The sequence below is a fragment of the Lemur catta genome, chromosome 6 (assembly GCF_020740605.2).
Source record: "Lemur catta isolate mLemCat1 chromosome 6, mLemCat1.pri, whole genome shotgun sequence".
Classification (NCBI taxonomy): domain Eukaryota; kingdom Metazoa; phylum Chordata; class Mammalia; order Primates; family Lemuridae; genus Lemur; species Lemur catta.
The window spans coordinates 93,291,508-93,314,118 of NC_059133.1; the positions used below are offsets into that span (position 1 = coordinate 93,291,508).

General features: G+C 49.6%; 1 protein-coding gene across 5 annotated transcripts in view; it reads left to right on the forward strand.

The window, feature by feature from the left end:
- Positions 1–6,673: 6,673 nt before the first annotated feature.
- CHD4 (chromodomain helicase DNA binding protein 4) overlaps positions 6,674–22,611 on the forward strand; it is a 31,584-nt gene continuing 15,646 nt past the window's right edge. For 2 of the 5 annotated variants that reach the window (XM_045554506.1, XM_045554507.1), the window contains exons 1-23: positions 6,716–6,856; positions 7,713–7,890; positions 11,404–11,525; positions 11,725–11,940; positions 12,136–12,254; positions 12,372–12,613; positions 12,849–12,976; positions 13,208–13,343; positions 13,477–13,655; positions 13,860–14,099; positions 16,423–16,626; positions 16,750–16,955; positions 17,304–17,435; positions 17,517–17,613; positions 18,306–18,497; positions 18,965–19,165; positions 19,353–19,490; positions 19,758–19,879; positions 20,001–20,174; positions 20,518–20,659; positions 20,753–20,884; positions 20,995–21,112; positions 22,225–22,349. In XM_045554506.1, the coding sequence (XP_045410462.1) occupies positions 7,791–7,890; positions 11,404–11,525; positions 11,725–11,940; positions 12,136–12,254; positions 12,372–12,613; positions 12,849–12,976; positions 13,208–13,343; positions 13,477–13,655; positions 13,860–14,099; positions 16,423–16,626; positions 16,750–16,955; positions 17,304–17,435; positions 17,517–17,613; positions 18,306–18,497; positions 18,965–19,165; positions 19,353–19,490; positions 19,758–19,879; positions 20,001–20,174; positions 20,518–20,659; positions 20,753–20,884; positions 20,995–21,112; positions 22,225–22,349 (3,465 nt within the window). In that variant the 5' untranslated portion in view covers positions 6,716–6,856; positions 7,713–7,790. Of the gene's footprint in view, positions 6,857–7,712; positions 7,891–11,403; positions 11,526–11,724; positions 11,941–12,135; positions 12,255–12,371; positions 12,614–12,848; positions 12,977–13,207; positions 13,344–13,476; positions 13,656–13,859; positions 14,100–16,422; positions 16,627–16,749; positions 16,956–17,303; positions 17,436–17,516; positions 17,614–18,305; positions 18,498–18,964; positions 19,166–19,352; positions 19,491–19,757; positions 19,880–20,000; positions 20,175–20,517; positions 20,660–20,752; positions 20,885–20,994; positions 21,113–22,224; positions 22,350–22,611 lie in introns of all 5 variants that reach the window. The other 3 variants (XM_045554505.1, XM_045554509.1, XM_045554508.1) reach the window with 3 other exon arrangements.

Here is a 22,611-nt window from a genome sequence, read left to right on the forward strand (position 1 = left end):
GTCCCTCCATATGGTGAGAGCAGTTGGGGCAAAAGTAACAATCACTGATCTTAAAACAAATTTAGGAGAACCAGGGCAGAGGTAAAGGATCCCAAAGGAGGGCAGAGATGCTTCCTTCTTGGTCCTGAACCATCTTGAGGGAAACCCCTTTGAGGTTGCCAGCTGGGGTCCTATGGAAGAAGTGGGGAAGGGGAGGTTAATCTCACATGAGGACCTTCCTTCTCCATCCTTTCAGGAGGCCCTGGGCCCGAGGCTGGGGTGGTTCTCACTGTGCTCTCCTTGCCAGAGGAGCACTGAAAGCACTGGAAAGTGAAGTTTCTCACAGGGGGTTTGGAGAATCCCAAAGGCTCCCAGAACTTTGGAATCAAATAAACCTGGGCACTAACTTCAGCTCATTCACTTCTTGGCAATGTGACTTGAGCATATTTCTTAATCTCTCTGAGCCTCTGTTTTCTCCTCTGTGAAATGGGGCTCATAATGTCTACTTACCAGGCTGTTGTTGGGTCAATGAGAACATCTTTGAAAGGCACTTTAGAGGCCCCTACATGGGAGCTTTCCAACAAGAGTATGGGGAGGAGATGCCACTGGTAAAGTCTGCTTGCGATGCCCAAGGGGTATGTTTCTGGAAGACCTTAAGGGTTCCAGGTGAATCCTCACCCAGACAGAGCTCTGCCAGCAATCAGAACTACGGCCAGGGGAGCTGGTGAGCAAGGCAGGCTGGGCACGTTTCCATGGTGCTAGGTCAAGCAGTCTTCAGGGGCAGTGACAGGCCTACTGCCCTCTGGGGGCACTCTCTCCCACCAGGTCGATATCCATCCCACAGGCTAAGGAGTCGATGGAAAAGTGCAGAAGCGGGAGACTTAGATGAAGAACCACGCAATGGAGAGAGGGCAAGGGAGGAGGCTGGAGGGGAAGTGAGGGCCCAGGCAGGCACAGGGTGGGGCTGGGAGAGGGGCCCAGGGCAGGAGGGCGGGAGAGAGCCTGGGAGGGAAAGCGCCAACCAGGGAGGGAGGAGGGACAGGGAGGGAGACCGGCGGCGCTGACACAGCCTCGATGTGTGGAACGGGCTGGGGTTTGGCCCACAGGTCAGGCGTCTGGCAGTATTATGGGATGGAGAGGCCTTAGGAGACAGGGAGAGTATTATGGGCTGGAACAGCCTTAGGAGACTGGGGAATATTATGGGCTGGTGAGGCCCGGCTCCAACTGGAGGCGGGAGGAAGGGGTGCGGGGCGGGAAGGGGGGTGGTGGTGGAAGAGAGTATTATGGGCTGGAGGCCTCCTGCGACCAGAGGCAAGAGTATTATGGGCTGGCAAGGCCTTCGGTGGCCAGAGGGGGGAGCAGCGGGGGATGGCACCGGCTGCATGTGACCGAGGGGGGGGCCAAGTTGGGGGGGTGGTGAGTGGGGGTAGGGGAGCTTATTATGGGATAGCTCTTTGTACCTACTGCGGGGACTGCTTCTCCAGAAGATATTATGGGATGTCGTGTGTGGGAGGGGGAGTGGGGCTGGGGGATTATTATGGGATGGTGGTGCAGAATGGGGAGGGCCTGAGGAGCTCTTCAACACCCCCACCCCTCACCCCTTACCATTCTCTGTGAGGTCAGCCTCCTCTCCGGAAGGGCCCAAGGGGAACACCTGAAATCCATCTCCCTACACAGACACACACTCTCACTCTCTCACACTCTTTGGGCACCTCAACCCATCCTAGGCGTCTCCCCTAACTACCAACCACCTCCGGGGTGCTGAGGGGAAAAGGTAGCCCCTGGGGAAGGGGGAGAAAGCCGCAAAGCAGGGTCGTGGTGGCCAGTGGGTCACATCTCCCACCTGCACAAAGTCCTCTTTTGCTCCCCAGCCCCTATGCCACTCTCCTGCCCCTTCTTCCTCCCTTCCACAAAGTGGGGGCCCTGGATCCTCCTCCCCTCCCCCCCCTCCATTTCCTCTCCAGCTCCCTCCACAGCCGTAACCAGTAAAACAGGCGGCCAGCTATTATGGGATGGCTGCTCCCAGCAGCTCTGTAGGGAGGGGGCGGTCACCGCGGAATGTCTCTTGTGGGTGGCTATTATGGGATGGCCGCCTCTCTTTTTGGGGGGGGTGGGGGCTCGGGAGGATTATTATGGGATGTGCCCTGCACAGCTGGGTGGGGCTGTCCTGAGTAGGTGAAGCTGGGGGGGGGGGCGGGGAGGAGGTGAGGGAAGGAGAGGAAGGAAGAGGGAGGGAAGGAGCTGAGGAGGGTGGGGTGAGCCCTGGAGCCCGACCTGAGGCCTGGCAGGAGTAACTGGCTGGAGAGGTTTCTTTGGTGACAGCTGTTTGAAGGGCCCCTGGGGCAGGCTCCAGTGAGCCAAATCTGAACCCTGGACACCTGGGTCTTTTTCCCAGCTTGTGAGCTACAGGGTTGCTGAGGCCAGGGCCTGCAGTGCTGTGCTGGAAGTGAGAGCTCCCAGGTTCTGGTTGGGTGGCACACCAAAGGGAATAGCGCTCCTGGGTGACCATGGCATCCAAGTCTTCCCCTCTATCTTTGCCTTCCTGGGTTTGAGCCTTGGGACCATAGCTCAGGTGGTGGTGGGGTTGTGCATGGGGAACTTTGCTACCATGCAGTCACACCCAAGGAACAGAGGCTGGTTGGCTTCTGAAGGACAAACACCTGGCAAATCACCCTCCAGGCCCCACATGATCTGCGTCCTGTCTAGCCATCACAGTGCACTGTCCCTGTGGCTTGTCTTCCCTCTGTTGTCTTCCAAAAATCCCCTTGTGTGGCACTGCAGGGGAACACTGTGGCCCCCTTGGACCTCTTATGAGCAGAGTTTCTTGGGGTCTCACAGAACAAAGGTGTAAGGAGAAGAATTATGGACCCTGTGCTGAAACCTCCACAGACAATCCACTCTGAGTGTTATTCTAGGTTCTTCTGTACCATGGGATGAAAACAGAACACTAAGGTAACTGGCTAGAGAGGCTGCCCTCCTGGGTGGGTGTGTTAATTAGGAGATTATCCCACCCTTAGTCTCTGTGGGCCAATCATGCTAGTGGCTTATTTACAGTTTATCTGGGAGGGTAGCATGGGGCTAGAGTAGGGGGTGGACATAGAAGTTTAAAGACCACAAAAGCAACACGCAAACACACACATCCTAGCCCTCTCTGGAACTCAGGAAGAGATAGTAGGGAGAGCTGGGGAGTAAGAGAAGCAAGGGGATAAGTGGGTAGAACCTGCAGGGATGGACAGAGGGAGTGTGGTAGACAAAGGGTACTAATAAATTTTATCACAGAGAAGAGGCTGTGACTCCCAGTTGTAAACTCTCTTACTGGTTTATATTAACCAATCACTGTAGTAATGTGGTGTATGTATGAGAGGAAGGGTGTGGGCCAGATAGAGATATTACAGAAGGGAGCTGGAGGCCTAGAGACAGGCTGGATCCCCTAGAGAAATGGGGATAGGAGAGGGCACAATAGGCAGCCCCACATAGGAAGAAGAAACTTCCTTAAAAGGAGGTATCCCCACATTATGGTATCTGGAAAGAGCTACCTCCTCTCCCCCCACTGTAGAGCACAGATTTCATTGGAGCATTGGAGAGGCATTGGAGAGGGTTTGGGTAATGGATGGGGCCCAATCTTGATGTCAAGAGAATTTAACATGGGAGACTATGGAAGCCTTGCAGAATGGGGGAAATGGCCGGCACAGTACAATGAATGCAGCAAGAGGGTGGTCCAGGGAATTGGACTGAATGCTGGAAAAAGAAAACACAAACTTCAAAGGTGATAGTGGGAGCTTTTGGGAAGACTGAGGTCTTTGATGCTGAAGACTCCAGTCCTAAGATGAGAAGAGAGTTAAATGTGGAATGGTAGTGGTTTCACAAAGTCAGGCGGGAGCTGGTGGGAAGACTTGTGTGCATCCCTCGTGCTCTGCTCGGGAACAGAGGGATTATAATTTCCTGAAGCAAGCTCTTGCCTCTCCTGCACTCATTTCTCCACGCCAGTTCTCTAGTCCCTTGGATCCCAGAGCAGGCGAGAGTCATCTGGCCAGGCCCTTTCTGCAGGCAAGTGAGATGAGAAGGGCACTGCAGAGATGGCATGAGGTTCATTCCACTCACTTCCGGCCAGGAAGGGCCCTTCCTACCAGGAAGTTCCAGTTTCTTTTCAACCTGTCTCACTTCCACAGGTCTTGGACCTGCTTGAAAAAGGCACTTGAGAGGAAAGGAGGACATCATCTCTGGCCTGGGGGTCGTGGGCGGCAAGGCAGTGGTTGGTGCTGGAGCATTGGTTTTCCCTCAGGTCCCAAATCTCTGGAGGTCAGGAAGAGGGAAAAGTGACAAATGTATGGGCTCAAATTTCTGAGGGGCAAAGGGTTTTAAGATCGGCTCTTCCAACTTTCTAGGGCTGGGTCCCCAGGGTGGCTGGACAGGGGGGCAATTAAGGGTAGGGGATGGTGTATTTTGGAGGGCTACCTTGTGGCATAATTGAATGAATGAGGCATCCCAGAATGTTGACTTGTACATGGGGAGGGACAGATGGGGAAAATTATACAACTAAGGTTTTTTTTGAGGTGGAGAATGGGGCCTCAATAAGATAAGGATGGGGGCAATTGGAGGTGTTATGAGATTTCAGGATCTAAAATGGGAAAGTGACTGAAAATATGGGACATCAAGGGTAAGCAGGATTTGGTGTTCCAGAATGAGAGTAACAATTCTGGCATGTTGATGAGTCTCTCAAGAAGGAAGGACATGAAGGATTTCAGTATTAGGAACACTGGATGGATCCCACTGATTGCTCTCCAGTCAGAATCCCTTACTATGTAGGGAACAGACAGGAGATTATCTTGACCATACATCTGTACTCATAAATCCTGTTGGAATACCTTCTAGCCTCTAGAAGGACCACAATGAACTCTACTGGGATATGCTGTCTCCTGAGATCTGTAGGATTTATTTTATTCTCTGTGATAGGAAATTGAGAAACAGCACTCGGTAGTTCTCTCTGGACACCAGACATTCTGTCTGATATCACAGTTTGGTTGTTTTTGATTATTGAAGGGAGGCACCCATGGACTTTGCATTCTCCATGGTGCCCAGCTCTGTGCCTTACTAGGTTCTGTGTCAACGTATGTTGAATGAACATAAGTAGTGGTGAGCAGAGGGAGAGCAGGTCTCTGCTCTTGGTGTGTACACAGCAGCATCCTCAGTTCACATCATGATGGGATGTCCATCCATAAGAGTGGCCCAGGATGTTGATGAAGGGTCTCTTCCCTGGTGGTGGGGGGAGAGGACTGCTAGAATGTTGAGAAATAGTCTTTGGATGGGAGTTTGTAATTATTATGGGATGCTCTGGGGTGAATTAAACTTGATGTAAATATTTCATCTGTCAGCTTGGAATTTTGGTTGGTCTTCCTCAAAACAAGAGCTGGAGGTAAACACAGGGAAAATACCTGGATTTTGGTGGTATTGGGTGGGGCCCTAGGTTGGCTCTCAGAACCTGAGTGTCTGGAAATGTTGGCGTAAGGGAGGCTAGGGTCCCAGATATTAAAAGGTGTTTTGTGGGTACACTGCTTTGGCCCAGAAAGGGATTAAGACGTGTGTGAGTAGGGGTGGGGACAGGGCAGTATGGGTAGCCTGCCTGGTCCTCCCTGCTCTGGGTGTTAGAATAGATTGACAGTATCTAGAGATGGGGGAGGTATGAATATGATTATTATGGGATACTTAGCTGGAAGGGTATAGGGGTGGAAGAGTGGAGATGAAACATTACGGGATGTGACACTGCGTTGTGCTGGGAGCATTATGGTATGTCTGGTTGACCACCGGCTCCTTGCAAGTATTATGGGATGTCAGGGTGTGAGTGGGGGAGTAAAATTATTATGGGATATCTTTCCAGTGTTAGAGGAGAGGAGGTTCGCTGTCCACCTGTGGGGTGACAGTAGGACAGTTGATTATGGGATATCTCTTTGATAGGGGAAGTAATTATGGGCCCAGGAGCTAGGAGAGTGTGAAGGCTGGGGGTGATGTTGCGAGCATCTAGACCCTAGCCTGCAGGAACTGAGGGCAGCTCCAGGGGCTGGTTATTATGGGATGTCAGTATAGAAAGTGGGAGACTGATTATTACGGGATATGTGTGGGAGGAGGCCGAATGTCCGTTGTTGTAGTATGTAGGGGGGGGTGAGTTTCTGACTATTATGGGATATCAAACTGGGGGTGGATGAAGGGTGGTTATTATGGGATGTCTGTGGGGGATGGGGATGAGTATTATGGGATATGAGGCTGAAGTGCTGGGAGGGGTGCTTATTATGGGATGGCCATGGGGAGGGAGGGGTGATGAATTATTATGGGATGTTAGCATTAGGGCCAAGAGTGAAGAAGTTGGCAAAGGATGGCTATTATGGGATGTCTAAGAGTGTTAGATGTAAAAGGTCTGCAACATTATGAGATGTCAGCAGTCCCCTGGCATATATGTGTATTAAATGTGTGTGAGGGGGGCCGAGGTGTGTGTGTGTGTGTGTGTGTGTGGGGGGGGGTGTCCGTGTGTATTATGGGATGGCCAGGAGGTGGGCGGTTGCCCGGGTGACACGCGCGCGCGCGCTCGGAGGGGGCGTGGCCAATGGTTGCCTGAGCGACGAGGGGGCGGGGGTTGCCCGGGAGACCTAGGGAGGAGGGTGGCGGTAGTGGAGGGGGGGGGTTGGAGTTGGTTGAGGTTATTATGGGCTGTCCGTGGGGGGGCGGGGCCTGTGCGGTGGGATTTCCCGGCCGGTGTTTCGGGCCCTTTAAGAGGCGACGCCGGAGCCGGAGCCGGAGCCATTTTCCCCCCTTCGGCCGTGGCGAGGAGGAGCCGGAGCGGGAGTGACACCGGGCCGGACCCAGCACGACCTGCGGCGGCTCCGGGGTGAGGAGAGTGCGGGGTTCCCAAAGAGACGCCCCTCACTGCCCGACAAGCCCCGAGGGTCATCCCTTAGCCAGCCCCTTCCTCAGGAGTCCCTGGACCCGCGGACCGCCCCCTGCCCGGAGGAGCCGACCCTTCCTTTCCCTCCCCTGCAGGGTGCCCGGCCACCCCCTTCACTTCCCCTCCCTAACCCTGCCCTACTCTTGCCCCCGGCGACCCCCACCTCGGGCTTAGTCTCCCACAATGCCCGGCGCCCGCCCCCTCGTTCTTTGCTCACTTGCCCCCCGGGACACGTGGCCCGTCCCCCTTCCCAGTGGGAGCTCTCTTGTCCCCCCCACGTCCCTGTCTCCAGCCCCCCGCAGCGCTCGAGCCTCCACGCCCCCTCGTCTCCGCCGATCTTGAAGAGAACCTGAGTTGTCCCAGAGGACAGCCTTTGGAGAGCTGCCCTGTCTGGGGACTGGCCCCTCCCCGGGCGCAGGGAGGCGCCCCCCCACCCCCAAGTGACCTTGTGTCCCCGAGCGCCTCGCCGCCTGCCGCCTCCCCTGGCCCCCCCGCTCCGCGGCCACTCGGACCCTCCCTCCCCCGTCACACTCTGCTCTGTCCAGGCCGGCTGCCCCCCTCCCCACGCTTGCACCAGCCTGCCCTCGGGGGCGTCGCTCCGTCTCTTCGTGGGGGCGCCTGTTGGGGAGCCGGCTTCCGGGCTGCCCCCGAGGAGTGTGGAACTAAGTTCAGCCTGAGCGGTTCGGGTGCCCTGCTAGGGTGGCTGGGGTGGGGGGCGGAAAGAGCGGGTGGGTGTGGGGGAGGGGGACAGTGCGCGTCACTGACTGTTCTCCCTTTCTCTCCCCCCTCCCCCGCACAGTGACTCGGGCCAGTGTTGAGGGCCCCAGGCCGCCGGCAGGAGCAGCTGGGCCAATTCCCTGGCCGGGAGCGGAAGGGGATGGCGTCGGGCTTGGGCTCCCCGTCCCCCTGCTCAGCGGGCAGTGAGGAGGAGGATATGGATGCACTTTTGAACAACAGCCTGCCCCCACCCCACCCAGGTAACATCTTCTTCCTGAGGGCCCAGGGCAGGAAGGAGGCATTTGGGCCCTTCCGAGTGCCTGGTGAGGCAGGTTTGTGTAGCTCGTCTCTCTGGGCAGAGCCTGAAGTGGAGGGCATCGAAGGGAGTGGTTCCCTTCTGCGGAGCTCTTGTGTGAGGGGGGTGGAAGCCATGTGCCTCCTGGGCACCGCGGATGGAGATGCAAGCTTGCTGCACTCCTCTGTCTTGAGGAATGCTCTGCAGTTCCCGGTTGAGGGAGCTCTCTGGGCTGGCAAGCGTTACCTGGTGTGAGTCCTTGGAGGAACGCAGGTAGCTGGGACCCCTGGAGGCTATCTGGTGGTGGTGGTGGTGGAGGGGGGAGTATTGGGGATTTCTGTTTGAGAAGACCAGCTGGGCATCTGTGCTGGTAGGATCCTGTGGTTGCTGCTGTGGAAAGGAAAGAGGGAGTGCTGGTTACTCTTTATCTGATTATTTTTAGCTTCTGATCAGTTACCGGTTTTCTGTGCTGTTTCAACTGTGTGAAGTTTGAATCGCGCTCCTCAGCAGGATCTGGAGCGCTTTTAGCCAGGCATGTTGCTGGAATGTTTTGAGTGGGGAAATGATGGGGGCTAGAGAAGGATGTAATAGCCTAGTAGGGAGGGGCAAAAGAAGGGAGGGCACCCCGCTTCCCCTAGCGGGTGGACATAATCCTGGCTTTTTTCCTAGAGGTTTCTGCCCCTGTGAGATAGCCTGGGGTTTGGGCTGGCAGTGTGAAGTGTTTGTGTAGGTGTGTTAGGGGTTGTGCTATCTGTGTTTTGGGGTGGCTCCATGAACTGGCCAAACCCGTATGGTTATAACCACCCTGCCTGATTAGAGTAGCCCTTGTCTATTCTCAAATGATGATTGATGTCATGCTCCTAAGTGGATGTCTCTCTCGTCTGTCTTTCCTTCTTCAGAGCCCCTAGCTAAATTGCCTATTTGTTTCTTTGACCTTCTTTTTTTCTAGCTTCATTTTTTCCTACATGCCCTTTCTTCATCCCTTATGCTTCCACTTACTGTCTCATTCTGGAGCCTGCTGATCTTGTTTTCGTTTTCCATCTAACATGTTTTACCTCTGCCTTTTCTCTTAGCTCCAGCTGGAAGTTGAGGTGGTCTCAGAGAGATGCTTTCTCATTTGGCATTTTCTAAGTTGGAACTCTTCATTTGAACCTGAGACCATTTAGGAGAGGGGTTAGTCTTGTTACTGAGTCTTAAGCTGTTGGAATAAGAAATTTAGACTTGGTCTCATCGCTGTGTAGGGTAGGGTGACTGATTTCTGTGCTTTTGCCCAAGGTGGGGGCAGGGTGGTGGTGGTGGTGAGGTGAGCCTGTCCTTTCTAACAGGGGCATGAGAAATAGAAGTGCTATCCAGGCAATGTTGGCTCTACGTCTTGGCCTTGCACTGGCTCTTGGTCTGGGGCTGCCCCCCATGTTGACTGGGAGCTGTGCAGGCTCCTTGGGTGAACTCTGCCCTGAGCTGTAGCATGACCCAGTTTTTCCACTTGCCACACCCCATTCCTGCCCCTTTCCCAAATCTTCCTCTATATCTGAGCCGGTTTGCTGCTTGTCATTTTAGCACATTATTTGCCAGAGAAGTTTGGGGATCATGTGCAGATGGAAGGGTGTCCCCTTTGCCTCCATGGGTTTGACCTTGTCTGTTTCCAGCTTTATGGGGATGGCAAAGAGGAAGATCCTCTGTAGCTGATTGTGGGGAGTGACTTGGGGATAGCCCTTAAGAAAATGATTCTTTCTGGTGAGATCCAGGCTGGTGTACCATTCCCAAGGGAATGGGAGGGGCTTTCTTTTGCCTGGCCTGATCCTGGGCTAAGTGAGAGGGGGGAGGCTGATGGTGCTTTGTCCAGCCTAATGTCTCACGTTCCCTAGTATCTGTCTAGCTCAGGGAGGGTGGAGCCATAGACATTTTAGGGCTAGTTCTGGGGGTCAGGAGCTAAGAGCATGTGAGGGATTGAAAGAGGCATAGTGTTTTTCACCACTATGTGGGCCCTGCTCCTTTTTTTTTTTTTTTTTTTAAGTGTGTACATGACTCCTATCTGTTGGCTAGGACTCTGGTGGAGGTGATGAGGAAGCTGAGCTTCAGAGACTCCTTGTGGGCTTCCATTCCTCAAGCTAAATCTTTTGGGTATCAGAATTTGGGGAGAAGGTTGTACGATCTGACCACAGCTCCACTGAGCCTTTGTTAAATCTTAGCTCTGATAACTGAAAAAAAATTATGACTGAGGGAGTAATCCAGTCTCTCTCACAGTATTATCCTTCATGATTGTCTTGCTTTCCTTGGGTTTCCTTGCTAGGATGTTAGAATGGCCTCTTGTGTCATCCTGGAGTAGGTGTTAGAGATCAGTGGCATTTGGACCTGGGGCCAGGTAGTAATTTGGGAAGTCTTCTGTGAGGGCAGTCATTCCCCGGCTACCTCTCTCAACCCCGCCCCCCTACCCTGCCACTTCCTGTCTGTCCTATGTTGGCAGCTGGGTGCCCTGGGCTGGCTTCTGCGGTCAGGAGCCATTTTCCCTCACTTCAGTGGGTGAGGCACTCCCTTCTTCTCTCCACTCCTTTCTCTACTCCCCCCACCTTGGGCGGGGGTGGCTTGGGAAGAGGGAGAGAGAGGAGGGAGCTGGAGTTGGTGTGAATGTCTGCTGCAAAGGAACCTGCCTCCTGGCCTTCTCCTCCCCTTCTGTGCCCCTTCCCACCTATCCTTGCCCAGGAGCTTTCAGTATTACCCCAGGCTTTGTGTGTGCTTCCAGCCAGGGGAGGAGGTGGAGCCAGATGGGAGGAGGATTGCTTGGGGTGGGAGGGAGATGGTGACAGCTGGGCTGATTTGGGTCCCTAGAGAGAAGAGGCTGCTGACCCAGGAGACGCTGGGGAGGAACATTAGAGTTGGAGATGGGGAAAGGAAATTGTTTTGGGAGTGGGTGTGAGATTGGGCTGGCAACTGAATATGGGATTTGGAGGTTCTGGTTGTTTTTAGCAGTGATGACCCCAGAGGAGTTAGAGAAGGAGGGGTGCGGTTTCTGGGACCCCTGAACTGGTAATGTTCTGGGTATGTGGTGAGAGTATACTCTATAGTTTTTGTCTTCTGAGTAGGATCTTTCTTTCTTTTTCCCTGGTTTATAGAATACTTGGCCAATTGCAGGAGGCCTAGACTTAGTTCTCTTACTTGGTAAACTCTAAGCAGCTTGATTCAGCTGTACTGGTGAACATCTAGAGGACTGCTGGGAGGACGGGAGAGAGAAGGCAGGGGTCTGGACAGCTGCCCGAGGTGGGTCTGGTCTGGCCTGGCAGGCCTATTTTGAGTATATACAGCTCTCTCTTTGTCTGTTTTTGCCTTGGGTATCAGCTTCCTTCTGTGGAGAGTATAGCAGTTCTCTTCAGAGGAATCTGGGACAAGAGGTAGGGAATAAAGTTTAAAGCCTCTGGATTGGGGCCTAACCTTTTGCTATTGATCTTTTCCCTGCCTACCACTCTATGCCAAATATATGTAGAAAATGAAGAGGACCCAGAAGAGGATTTGTCAGAAGCAGAGACTCCAAAGCTCAAGAAAAAGAAAAAGCCTAAGAAACCCAGGGACCCTAAAATTCCTAAGAGCAAGCGCCAAAAAAAGGAGGTGAGTGGGTGACTGAATGTTACTGGGGAATCAGAGGAAGAAGGGAGGAGCTCTGAGAAGGGTTGAAGGGCTGAGGGCATTTGTTTCTTCCTCTAAAGTAGTGGGCCAGGTCCGGGCAATGAGCCTCAGGGCACTCCTGAGGTCAGCATGTGTGTAGCAGGTGTGTGTCTGTCTCCCTCTCCCCCTTTCCCTGCTCCAGCGTATGCTCTTGTGCCGGCAGCTGGGGGACAGCTCTGGGGAGGGGCCAGAGTTTGTGGAGGAGGAGGAAGAGGTGGCTCTGCGCTCAGACAGTGAGGGCAGCGACTATACCCCTGGCAAGAAGAAGAAGAAGAAGCTTGGACCTAAGAAAGAGAAAAAGAGCAAATCCAAGCGGAAGGAGGAGGAGGAGGAAGATGATGATGATGATGATTCAAAGGTGCCTGGATCTCCATCCTGTTCTCTGTACTGTAAACTTCTGTCCTTTGTTTCGCAGACACTCTACTGCCCCATAGAACATTTTCTCTCTGTTCTAATTTTTTCCTCTTAGCTCTCTTATCCTGTAGTTAAATTCAAATTTCCTTAGCAAGTGTAGGCACTAGGTGGCAAGTCCTTGACCTTGCTCTCTCTGCAGGAGCCTAAATCATCTGCTCAGCTCCTGGAAGACTGGGGCATGGAAGACATTGACCATGTGTTCTCAGAGGAAGATTATCGCACCCTCACCAACTACAAGGCTTTCAGCCAGTTTGTCCGGTAAACAAGGAGGGTCTTAGGGATGTGGGGAGGAGAGTCCTTCTCTCCTTGCTTCTCTTTCTTTGTTTTATGCTTAAACATTTCCCTCTTCTCTGTTCTTGTCCATTTCTCCACCAGACCCCTCATTGCTGCCAAAAACCCCAAGATCGCTGTCTCCAAGATGATGATGGTTTTGGGTGCAAAGTGGCGGGAGTTCAGTACCAATAACCCCTTCAAAGGCAGTTCTGGGGCTTCAGTGGCTGCTGCAGCAGCGGCAGCAGTGGCTGTGGTGGAGAGCATGGTGACAGCCACTGAGGTTGCACCACCACCTCCCCCTGTGGAGGTGCCTATCCGAAAGGCCAAGACCAAGGAGGGCAAAGGTGAAATGGGCTTGCAAGTAGGAGGGGGAACTAATGTGGGCTTAGGATGTCAGAGACAGAGAAAGCATGAGAATGCTTGTCAGCCCTAAGGTAGGAGATAGGAGAGAGGAATGAGTCTCGGGTTTAGGAGAGAAATTCTGGAATCTGGATATGGTGAAGCAAGCTTAGGTGGAGAAGATTTCATTTTCCCCATCTTTTGCCTTGTGGTATATGTTTGGATGTATTCTGGTTTTAGGTCCCAATGCTCGGAGGAAGCCCAAGGGCAGCCCTCGTGTACCTGATGCAAAGAAGCCTAAACCCAAGAAAGTAGCTCCTCTGAAAATCAAGCTGGGAGGTTTTGGTTCCAAGCGTAAGAGATCCTCGGTGAGACCCCAGCCTATCTCTTTGGGGAGGGAGCCATGTCTAATAGGAAAGATGTTACCTTATGTCTGGATGTGTCCTTCACAGTAGGCACATACGAATGTGGGGAGTGGTTCCATATACAATAGTCTTTGCTGGGATTATGGTACCCCCAGTGAGAGAGTGATCCCCTCTCTGCACTGTTTCCTTCTCCTTGGCTTGAACTTCTAACCTTATTTATTTTCATCATGTCAGAGCGAGGATGACGACTTAGATGTGGAATCTGACTTCGATGATGCCAGCATCAATAGCTATTCCGTTTCGGATGGTTCCACCAGCCGCAGTAGCCGCAGCCGCAAGAAACTCCGAACCACTAAAAAGAAAAAGAAAGGTGTGTTTCTTTTCTCTATCTGTATGTGATGGGATGAGATGGGAATGAATGGGGAAGAATCTCCCTAAGGAGATAGGGGTGGGGGGGAGGTAGTTTTTTTCTAATAACTGGGCTTTCCCTCTTCCTTGCCCAGGCGAGGAGGAGGTGACTGCTGTGGATGGTTATGAGACAGACCACCAGGACTATTGCGAGGTGTGCCAGCAAGGCGGTGAGATCATCCTGTGTGATACCTGTCCCCGAGCTTACCACATGGTCTGCCTGGATCCGGATATGGAGAAGGCTCCCGAGGGCAAGTGGAGCTGCCCGCACTGCGTGAGTATCTGGCCACTGTGGCCCCTTGGAACCCATGAGAGGAAGGGTGGGATGATAAAGCTCTTTGGGGCCAGGGTGGAAATAGAAACAGTGGTGCTGCTGGTTGTGAGCTTTGGGAAGCATTCAAAGGAATGATGGGCAGTGGGTTCAGAGGCGGGTGGGTAGGGGGTGGTAGTAATCTGAATCTGTGGTCCTTTACTGCAGGAGAAGGAGGGCATCCAGTGGGAGGCCAAAGAGGATAATTCGGAGGGTGAGGAGATCCTGGAAGAGGTTGGGGGAGACCCTGAAGAGGAAGATGACCATCATATGGAATTCTGTCGGGTCTGCAAGGATGGTGGGGAGCTGCTCTGTTGTGATACTTGTCCTTCTTCCTACCACATTCACTGCCTAAACCCCCCACTTCCAGAGATCCCCAATGGCGAATGGCTCTGTCCCCGTTGTACGGTGAGTGACTGATCTCAGCTGGAGCAGGAGATGTGGGAAGTGTAGTCTAGTGGAAGGGTTTATCACTTTCACATGTAGGCATTGTGAGGGTGATGTGCAGGAGCGGTCATTGGAGAACTATGAACTTTTTAGCCCCAAGACATGTATTTGCCTTCCTCATGTATTAGGTTGGTGCAAAAGTAAACACAGTTCTAGCATTTTTGAAATTTGCCGCTTGATATGAGAATACATTCTTAAATAAATGTGGTTATGTTATATATCATTTTATTTTTTATTTTTTTTTGAGACAGAGTCTCACTCTGTTGCCCAGGCTAGAGTGCCGTGGCGTCAGCCTACCTCACAGCAACCTCAAACTCCTGGGCTCAAGTAATCCTTCTGCCTCAGCCTCCCGAGTAACTGGGACTACAGGCATGTGCTACCATGCCCGGCTAATTTTTTCTATATATTTTTAGTTGTCCATATAATTTTTTTCTATTTTTAGTAGAAATGGGGTCTTGCTCAGGCTGGTGTTGTACTCCTGAGCTCAAATGATCCACCTGCCTCGGCCTCCCAGAGTGCTAGGATTACAGGCGTGAGCCACCGCACCCGGCCGTTATACATCATTTTAATGTACCTTTCTCACTTTATGTTTTTTTTGCTGATGACTTATATTACTTGCTGTTCATTTTATATTTATTTTAGACTATGGAAATGATGTTAGACAAAAAGCAAATTCGAGCGATTTTCTTATTCGAGTTCAAAATGGGTTGTAAAGCAGCAACTCGCAACATCAACAACGCATTTGGCCCAGGAACTGCTAATGAACATATAGGGCAGTGGTGGCTGAACAAGTTTTGCAAAGGAGACAAGAGCCTTAAAATTGAGGGGTGCAGTGGCCAGCCATTGGAAGTTGACAATGACCAATTGAGAGCAGTCATCGAAGCTGATCCTTTTACAGCTATGCAAGAAGTTGCCGAAGAACTCAACGTTGACCGTTTTACAGTCATTTGGCATTTGAAGCAAATTGGAAAGATGAAAAAGCTGGATAAGTGCGTGCCTCATGAGCTGACTGAAAATCAAAAGAATTGTTGTTTTGCAGTGTCTTCTTTTATTGTATGCAACAATGAACCATTTCTTGATCATATTGCCACGTGGGATGAAAAGTGGATTTTATATGACAACTGGCAATGACCAGCTCAGTGGCTGGACCAAGAAAAAGCTCCAAAGCACTTCCCAAAGCCAAACTTGCACCAAAAAAAGATCATGGTTACTGTTTGGTGATCTGCTGCCAGTCTGATCCACTACAGCTTTCTGAATCCCAGCGAAACCATTATGTCTGAGAAGTATGCTCAGCAAATCAATGAGATGCACCGAAAACTGCAATGCCTTTAGCCGTCATTGGTCAACAGAAAGGGCCCAATTCTTCTCCACGACAACACCCAACAATGCCTGACAACGTCTGAGCTCACGTTGCACAACCAACACTTCAAGTGTTGAACAAAATCGGCTACAGAGTTTTGCCTCATCCGCCATATTCACCTGTCCTCTCGCCAACCCACTACCACTTCTTCAAGCATCTGGACAACTTTTTGCAGGGAAGATGGTTCCACAACCAGTAAGATGGAGAAAATGCTTTCCAAGAGTTTGTCAAATCCTGAAGCATGGATTTTTACACTATAGGAATAAACAAACTTATTTCTCGTTGGCAAAAATGTGTTGATTGTAATCGTTCCTATTTTGATTAATAAAGATATGTTTGAGATAAAATTCATGGTCTGAAACTGCAATTACTTTTGTACCAACCTAATATTTTTAGGATACCTTTGTCCTGGGAAAATATAGGACTAACTTCAAACAGAGGAGTTGATGTTTTGCCAGCTCTAAGAAGGTTGGAGCAATGTTCTTCTAGCTAAGAACATCTGTTCCTGTCTTGACACCCTGCCTTGGGGGCTCAGTAGCTTTGAATGTTTAATAGGGCCACTTACTATTGCTTTTCAGTTGCTCAAGAGAGGAATTCTGGGCTGTGGGTCTGTGGGTTTTCTGTCTGCTCGTTCTGAGTTATTGTTAGTCTAGCTACTGGCTCTATTAAGCAGATAGGAGTGATAGTGTCATATAAATCCTGGATGAAGTCCAGAAATACAGAAGAAATTCAGCCAAAACACTTCTGGTCCCTAGCATTTCAGATAAGGGATCCTTAACCTGTATTCTCTTCCTAGAGGGGACCTGGGATTAGATCTTACTTGAAATGAAATTTTAATCATCCCTTTGACGAAGTTGAGGCTGTGGGCTGTCCCATCTCCTCCCCTGGGTATGATTTGGGATTAGGTCATCTTTTTTCCCTCAGTGTCCAGCTCTGAAGGGCAAAGTGCAGAAGATCCTAATCTGGAAGTGGGGTCAACCACCATCTCCAACACCAGTGCCTCGGCCTCCAGATGCTGATCCCAATACTCCCTCCCCCAAGCCCTTGGAGGGGCGGCCAGAGCGGCAGTTCTTCGTGAAATGGCAAGGCATGTCTTACTGGCACTGCTCCTGGGTGTCTGAACTGCAGGTAAGTCTAGGATAGGCTAGAGATGCGGGGACCCCAGTGAAGAGGGTAGTGATAAAACAGCCTTTTGGATGGAAAGGAGTGAATGCAACTCCTTGGTGGCTTATTTTCTCTTTCTGCTCACAGTTGGAGCTGCATTGTCAGGTGATGTTCAGAAACTATCAGCGGAAGAATGACATGGATGAGCCACCTTCTGGTGACTTCGGTGGTGATGAAGAGAAGAGCCGAAAGCGAAAGAACAAGGACCCTAAATTTGCAGAGATGGAGGAACGTTTTTATCGCTATGGGATAAAACCTGAGTGGATGATGATCCATCGCATCCTGAACCACAGGTACTAGCTGGGCACACTGGAGGTAGGCAGTGTCTCCATGGGAGACTAGAGTCCTGCTAAAGGGATTAGGAAAATAGATGCCACCAGTGACTTATATTTGCAAGACACTCTGTGTTATCATTAACTGACTGAACCTTGGTGTTTAAGCTATAGGAAAGTATAGATTAAAGATAATTTTTGCTCCAAAGACTGGTATAGTAGAGGCTCTGAATACATGTGGGCTCTGTGACATACCTATAGATCTGGTATAGAACATACCTTATTATCAGTTTTTGAGAGCAAGGCTAATTTAGGAGGGGAGGAAGGTTGCCTTCTGGCTCTAAGGGTTTTCTCTCCTTGACCTTGCAGCGTGGACAAGAAGGGCCATGTCCACTATTTGATCAAGTGGCGGGACTTACCGTATGATCAGGCATCTTGGGAGAGTGAGGATGTGGAGATACAGGATTATGACCTATTTAAACAAAGCTATTGGAATCACAGGTGAGTGATTTGGGGTGAGGGTTAGAGTTACTTCTTATTGAAAAGGACCTTGGGCAGCTGTGTGATATCTTTCTTCTATAGGGAGTTGATGAGGGGTGAGGAAGGACGACCAGGCAAGAAACTCAAGAAGGTGAAGTTGAGGAAGTTGGAGAGGCCTCCTGAAACTCCAACAGTTGACGTGAGTTGGGGTAGAAAAGAGAGGGTACAGTTTGTTGGGTAGGACAATGTATCTCATCTGCTGTACTCCAATGATGACATGCTAAGTAATGATCTGCAGATAATACCTTTGTAGCTGCAAATGCTTCATAATGTCCACTTCCCCACTTCCCTACATTTCTAGAAATCAGAAAGCATTAGGATTACTTACTCCTTTTATCATCAGGAAAAGAAAGGAGGTGTATTTTATATAATTGAGGAAGTATTATCTAGGGGGAGAGGTCACACAACCATGATTTTATGAAACTTACATTGGGAACCTGGGTCTTCTGACCCTTAATTCATGGCTTAGTTCTCTGGGTTTTGTTTGTGCAGTATGATTTGAGGGTGATTAAAGTTAAAAAAATCAATCTAGGAGGGACATACAGTTATTTATCTGGTGGATCCTGACTAGTAGAATTACTGTATTGCTAGGGAGTCCGTGATGTCTTTTTCCTCAGTGATCAGGTTTGCCTGATAGTTAATTGCCCTGCTTCCTGCAGGATCCTAAATCAGACACAAAATTGAAATAACCATTGGGGATCTTTTTCCCCAGAATTTTTTGTGGCTCTCCCAGGGAGGATCTAGTGAGGATGTATGAGAATGAGGCAGTTGCCATCTATGGGAGGAAGGGAATTCCTTGCCAGCTCATGACTTACCTATTTCATCCTTCAGCCAACGGTGAAGTACGAGCGACAGCCAGAGTACCTGGATGCCACAGGTGGAACCCTGCACCCCTATCAAATGGAGGGCTTGAATTGGTTACGTTTCTCCTGGGCTCAGGGCACCGACACCATTTTGGCTGATGAGATGGGCCTTGGGAAGACTGTACAGACGGCAGTCTTCCTCTATTCTCTCTACAAAGAGGTAAGGCAAGCTGGGGCTGTTTCTTGTGTGGGTATTTTGTGTTTGTAGTCTTCTCGTATACTCTGAGGAGAGAGAAGGAAGAAAAGACTGGTCTCTGACTTTGAAGAACACTATTCAGTGATAGTAAGATAGACACATATACACAGCAAAAGATTGGAGGGTGTGGAACCATGGGTAGAATTCACTGTGGGTTCAGAGAGCCTCAGTCCTGGGGAACAATTAAGTGTTGAGGTAAGCAGAAGTATGGGTGGAATTAGTATGGAAAGACTTAATGGAAGAGTTATGATTTTAAGCTCTCTGTGAGGGTGGACCTTGGAAATAAGTGGGCAGGATGTTTGCATAGAGGAAGGAGAGGGTGCAGGTGCCAGGCCTCCGTCAGCTTGAGGGGGCAGCAGGAGGAGGTGGACGCTGGGGTTGCAGTGTGCTGGGGTCCTCAGTCCCAACTCTGCTTCTTTTCTTCTGCAAAGGGTCATTCCAAAGGCCCCTTCCTAGTGAGTGCCCCTCTTTCTACCATCATCAACTGGGAGCGGGAGTTTGAAATGTGGGCTCCAGATATGTATGTGGTGACCTACGTGGGTGACAAGGACAGCCGTGCCATCATCCGGGAGAATGAATTCTCCTTTGAAGACAATGCCATTCGTGGTGGCAAGAAGGCCTCCCGCATGAAGGTATCTCAGGGTAGGGAGGCCACCCTAGAGAGCAAGTTGGGGCTTTGGGCTTAGTTTGCCTCCTGTGACCTGGTCCCTGGGTGAGACGAAAGGGTAACCCTTGAAGGAGGAAAAACCCCATCAGTCTCCTGGTTGTGTTTACACCAGAGGAGTTGACCAGTAGTGACCACGTTGCTTTCATGTGCAGAAAGAGGCATCTGTGAAATTCCATGTGCTACTGACATCCTATGAGTTGATCACCATTGACATGGCCATCTTGGGTTCTATTGATTGGGCCTGCCTCATCGTGGATGAAGCCCATCGGCTGAAGAACAATCAGTCTAAGGTGAGGGGTTAGGGAGGGAGGTTATAGTCCCCACTTTTAGTTTTCTAGTACCACCTACTCATTAAGGTGAGAAGGAGAGGAAAGAGAAAAATGGTCTCTGCTTTTCTTCCTCATATGTGATGGCCCTTAGTGGCCAGGGCTTTTTAAAAGGATGATGATGGCAGTAGGAGGCTTAACTATTGGGCAGTGCAACAGGTTGAAATTTTGCAGAGATATATTAGAGCCCTCTTTTCATTGATTCTCACCTCTCTCCATCTGCTTCACTAGTTCTTCCGGGTCTTGAATGGTTACTCACTCCAGCACAAGCTGTTGCTGACCGGGACTCCATTACAAAACAATCTCGAAGAGTTGTTTCATCTGCTTAACTTTCTCACCCCCGAGAGGTTCCAGTAAGTGTGTGTTTATTCATAATTGACTCATAATTCTGCTTCTCATGGTTCTGTTGCTCATTTCCTAAATTATTTTACGTTCTCCTTTCTCCCTCCAACTTTTTTCCTTTTCTTTCTGAAGCAATTTGGAAGGCTTTTTGGAAGAGTTTGCTGACATTGCCAAGGAGGACCAGATTAAAAAACTGCATGACATGTTGGGGCCTCACATGTTGCGGCGGCTCAAAGCAGACGTGTTCAAGAATATGCCATCCAAGACAGAACTCATTGTGCGTGTGGAATTGAGCCCTATGCAGAAGTGAGTTGAAAGGGACAGAAGCACTGACACCATTTTGCAAATGCTGTTAGATATCTGCCAGTCTGCAGAGTGTTTCTTACTCCTCCCCCAACTCAGCTTCAAGGCATCTGGTGACAGGATCAGGCAAGGCGTAAAGAAACCTGATGCCAGGGAGCTAGAGCACATAGTTCTTACTTAGTTATTTCCTCTCTTATTTAAAATGATGGGGGGGTGGTGGTGCTTGTTGGGTTTCCTTAGCTCCAAAGTGAGATATATTGGAAGAAAGATCTCAGGCATTGGGGATGCATTATTAGTCATTTAAAGACTTTTGAGTCAAACCTATATTTCCATCTTGCCCACGTAGGAAATACTATAAGTACATCCTCACTCGAAATTTTGAAGCACTCAATGCTCGAGGTGGTGGCAACCAGGTCTCTCTGCTAAATGTGGTGATGGATCTTAAGAAGTGCTGCAACCACCCATACCTCTTCCCTGTGGCTGCAATGGTATGTTGTGCCCACTCTTGTTTCTTCCTGGGTTGGAGCTCCTTCATGTGGGATGTCTTTCAGTATTTTTTTCTTCTTTGCATTTGTCCTTAGGAAGCCCCTAAGATGCCTAATGGCATGTATGATGGCAGTGCCCTTATCAGAGCATCTGGGAAATTGTTGCTGCTGCAGAAGATGCTCAAGAACCTTAAGGAGGGTGGGCATCGCGTGCTCATCTTCTCCCAGGTATCCTGTGGGCTGGGAGCTGTACAGGACAATAGTAGACAACCCTCAGTGACACAGGGAAGGGGATTAGTATCTGATTCCTCCATGATTAAACTGTGCTGCTTTTACAGATGACCAAGATGCTGGACCTGCTAGAGGATTTCTTGGAACATGAAGGTTATAAATATGAACGTATTGACGGTGGAATCACTGGGAACATGCGGCAAGAGGCCATTGACCGCTTCAATGGTAAGAGGGAAGGGGTGGTTTAGTTTTAGGCATCCTCATTCACTTGTATCTTTGGACTGATCAGTTGTTTTTCTTGTGCATTTCTTTGTTCTGTATGATTCTTTTGGGGTTTTGTCAATTGATAAGGAAGAGTAAAGCTTTTGAATGTCTCAGTTGGAAGAATGTATTAGACTATTCCTAAATTTTTTTTCTTTGGGGTCTTTGTTCTTTCTGTTAGAAAGAAGAGCGTTTTATCTAACCCTTCCATTGTATCTTGAGGCTGAAAGAGGGATCGGGACTTGCTGAAGCTCAAATAGCAAGTTAGTGGCAGACTTGTCTGCCTTAGTAGACACTACTTCTTTTTAAACTTTTTATTTTGAAGTAATTTTGAACTTAAAAGTTGTAAAACAGTACAGAAAGTTCATGTATACTGTTCACCCAGCTTCTTTTAATAATAACAACTTAAATAACTGCAGTACAATTATCAAAACCAAAAAATTAACACTGGTATTGTACTGTTAACTAGCTTAATTGAATGTCACTAGTTTTTCCCTTAACATCCTTTTTCTGTTTCAGGATCTAATCCCAGATCCCACATTGCATTTACTTATTGTGCCTCCTCCTCTCTGTGACATATCTTCATTTTTTTCCTTTTCTTTCGTGATGTGGATACTTTCATGAGTACTGGCCAGTTATTTTATGTAATGTCTGAGTTTGGGTTTGTCTGGTGTTTTGTCTGTATTAGATTAGACATTTTGGAAAGAATGCCATGGAAAAGATATCTCCTTTTCAGTGCATCATGTTGGTGGACATCATGTTCATATGTCCCATTATAGGTGATTACCTGATTACTTGGTTAAGGTGGTGACTGCTGAGTTTCTCTCCACTGTAAAGTTATTCTTTTTCCCAGTGTGATTGATAAATATCTTGAGGGAGATATTTGAGACTATGCTAATAATCCTGTCTCTCCTTAAACTTTTACACTGATTTTAGTATCCATTGGTGGACCTTGCTTACAACAATTATTACTGTGGTGTTTGCCTAATGAGGTTGTGTATTTCTAACATTCATTTTATATTTATTAATTAGAATTCAGGAGACACTTCTAATGGTGTTTTTGATTCCTTTATTAGCACCTGGGGCTCAGCAGTTCTGCTTCTTGCTTTCCACTCGAGCTGGGGGCCTTGGAATCAATCTGGCCACTGCTGACACGGTTATTATCTATGACTCTGACTGGAACCCCCATAATGATATCCAGGTGAGCAGGGCTAGCAGCCTTAGATACGGTAACTTACTGGAAACGCATAGTGTTTTCTATGAGGGCGCCACCATCTGGAATTAGTTGTTTAAGTGAGAAACAACAGATTCTTTTTATGTTGCTTACTTTATTGTAAGCCAGAGAGTTTGGGTTAGCTATGGTCCTATTTTGGATAACATGATAGGGGGTGATCTGTGGGCAAGGGTACAAAAGGAAGTTTCATATGCAGACAAGCTCTTGCCTTGTACTTGGCTTAACTTAG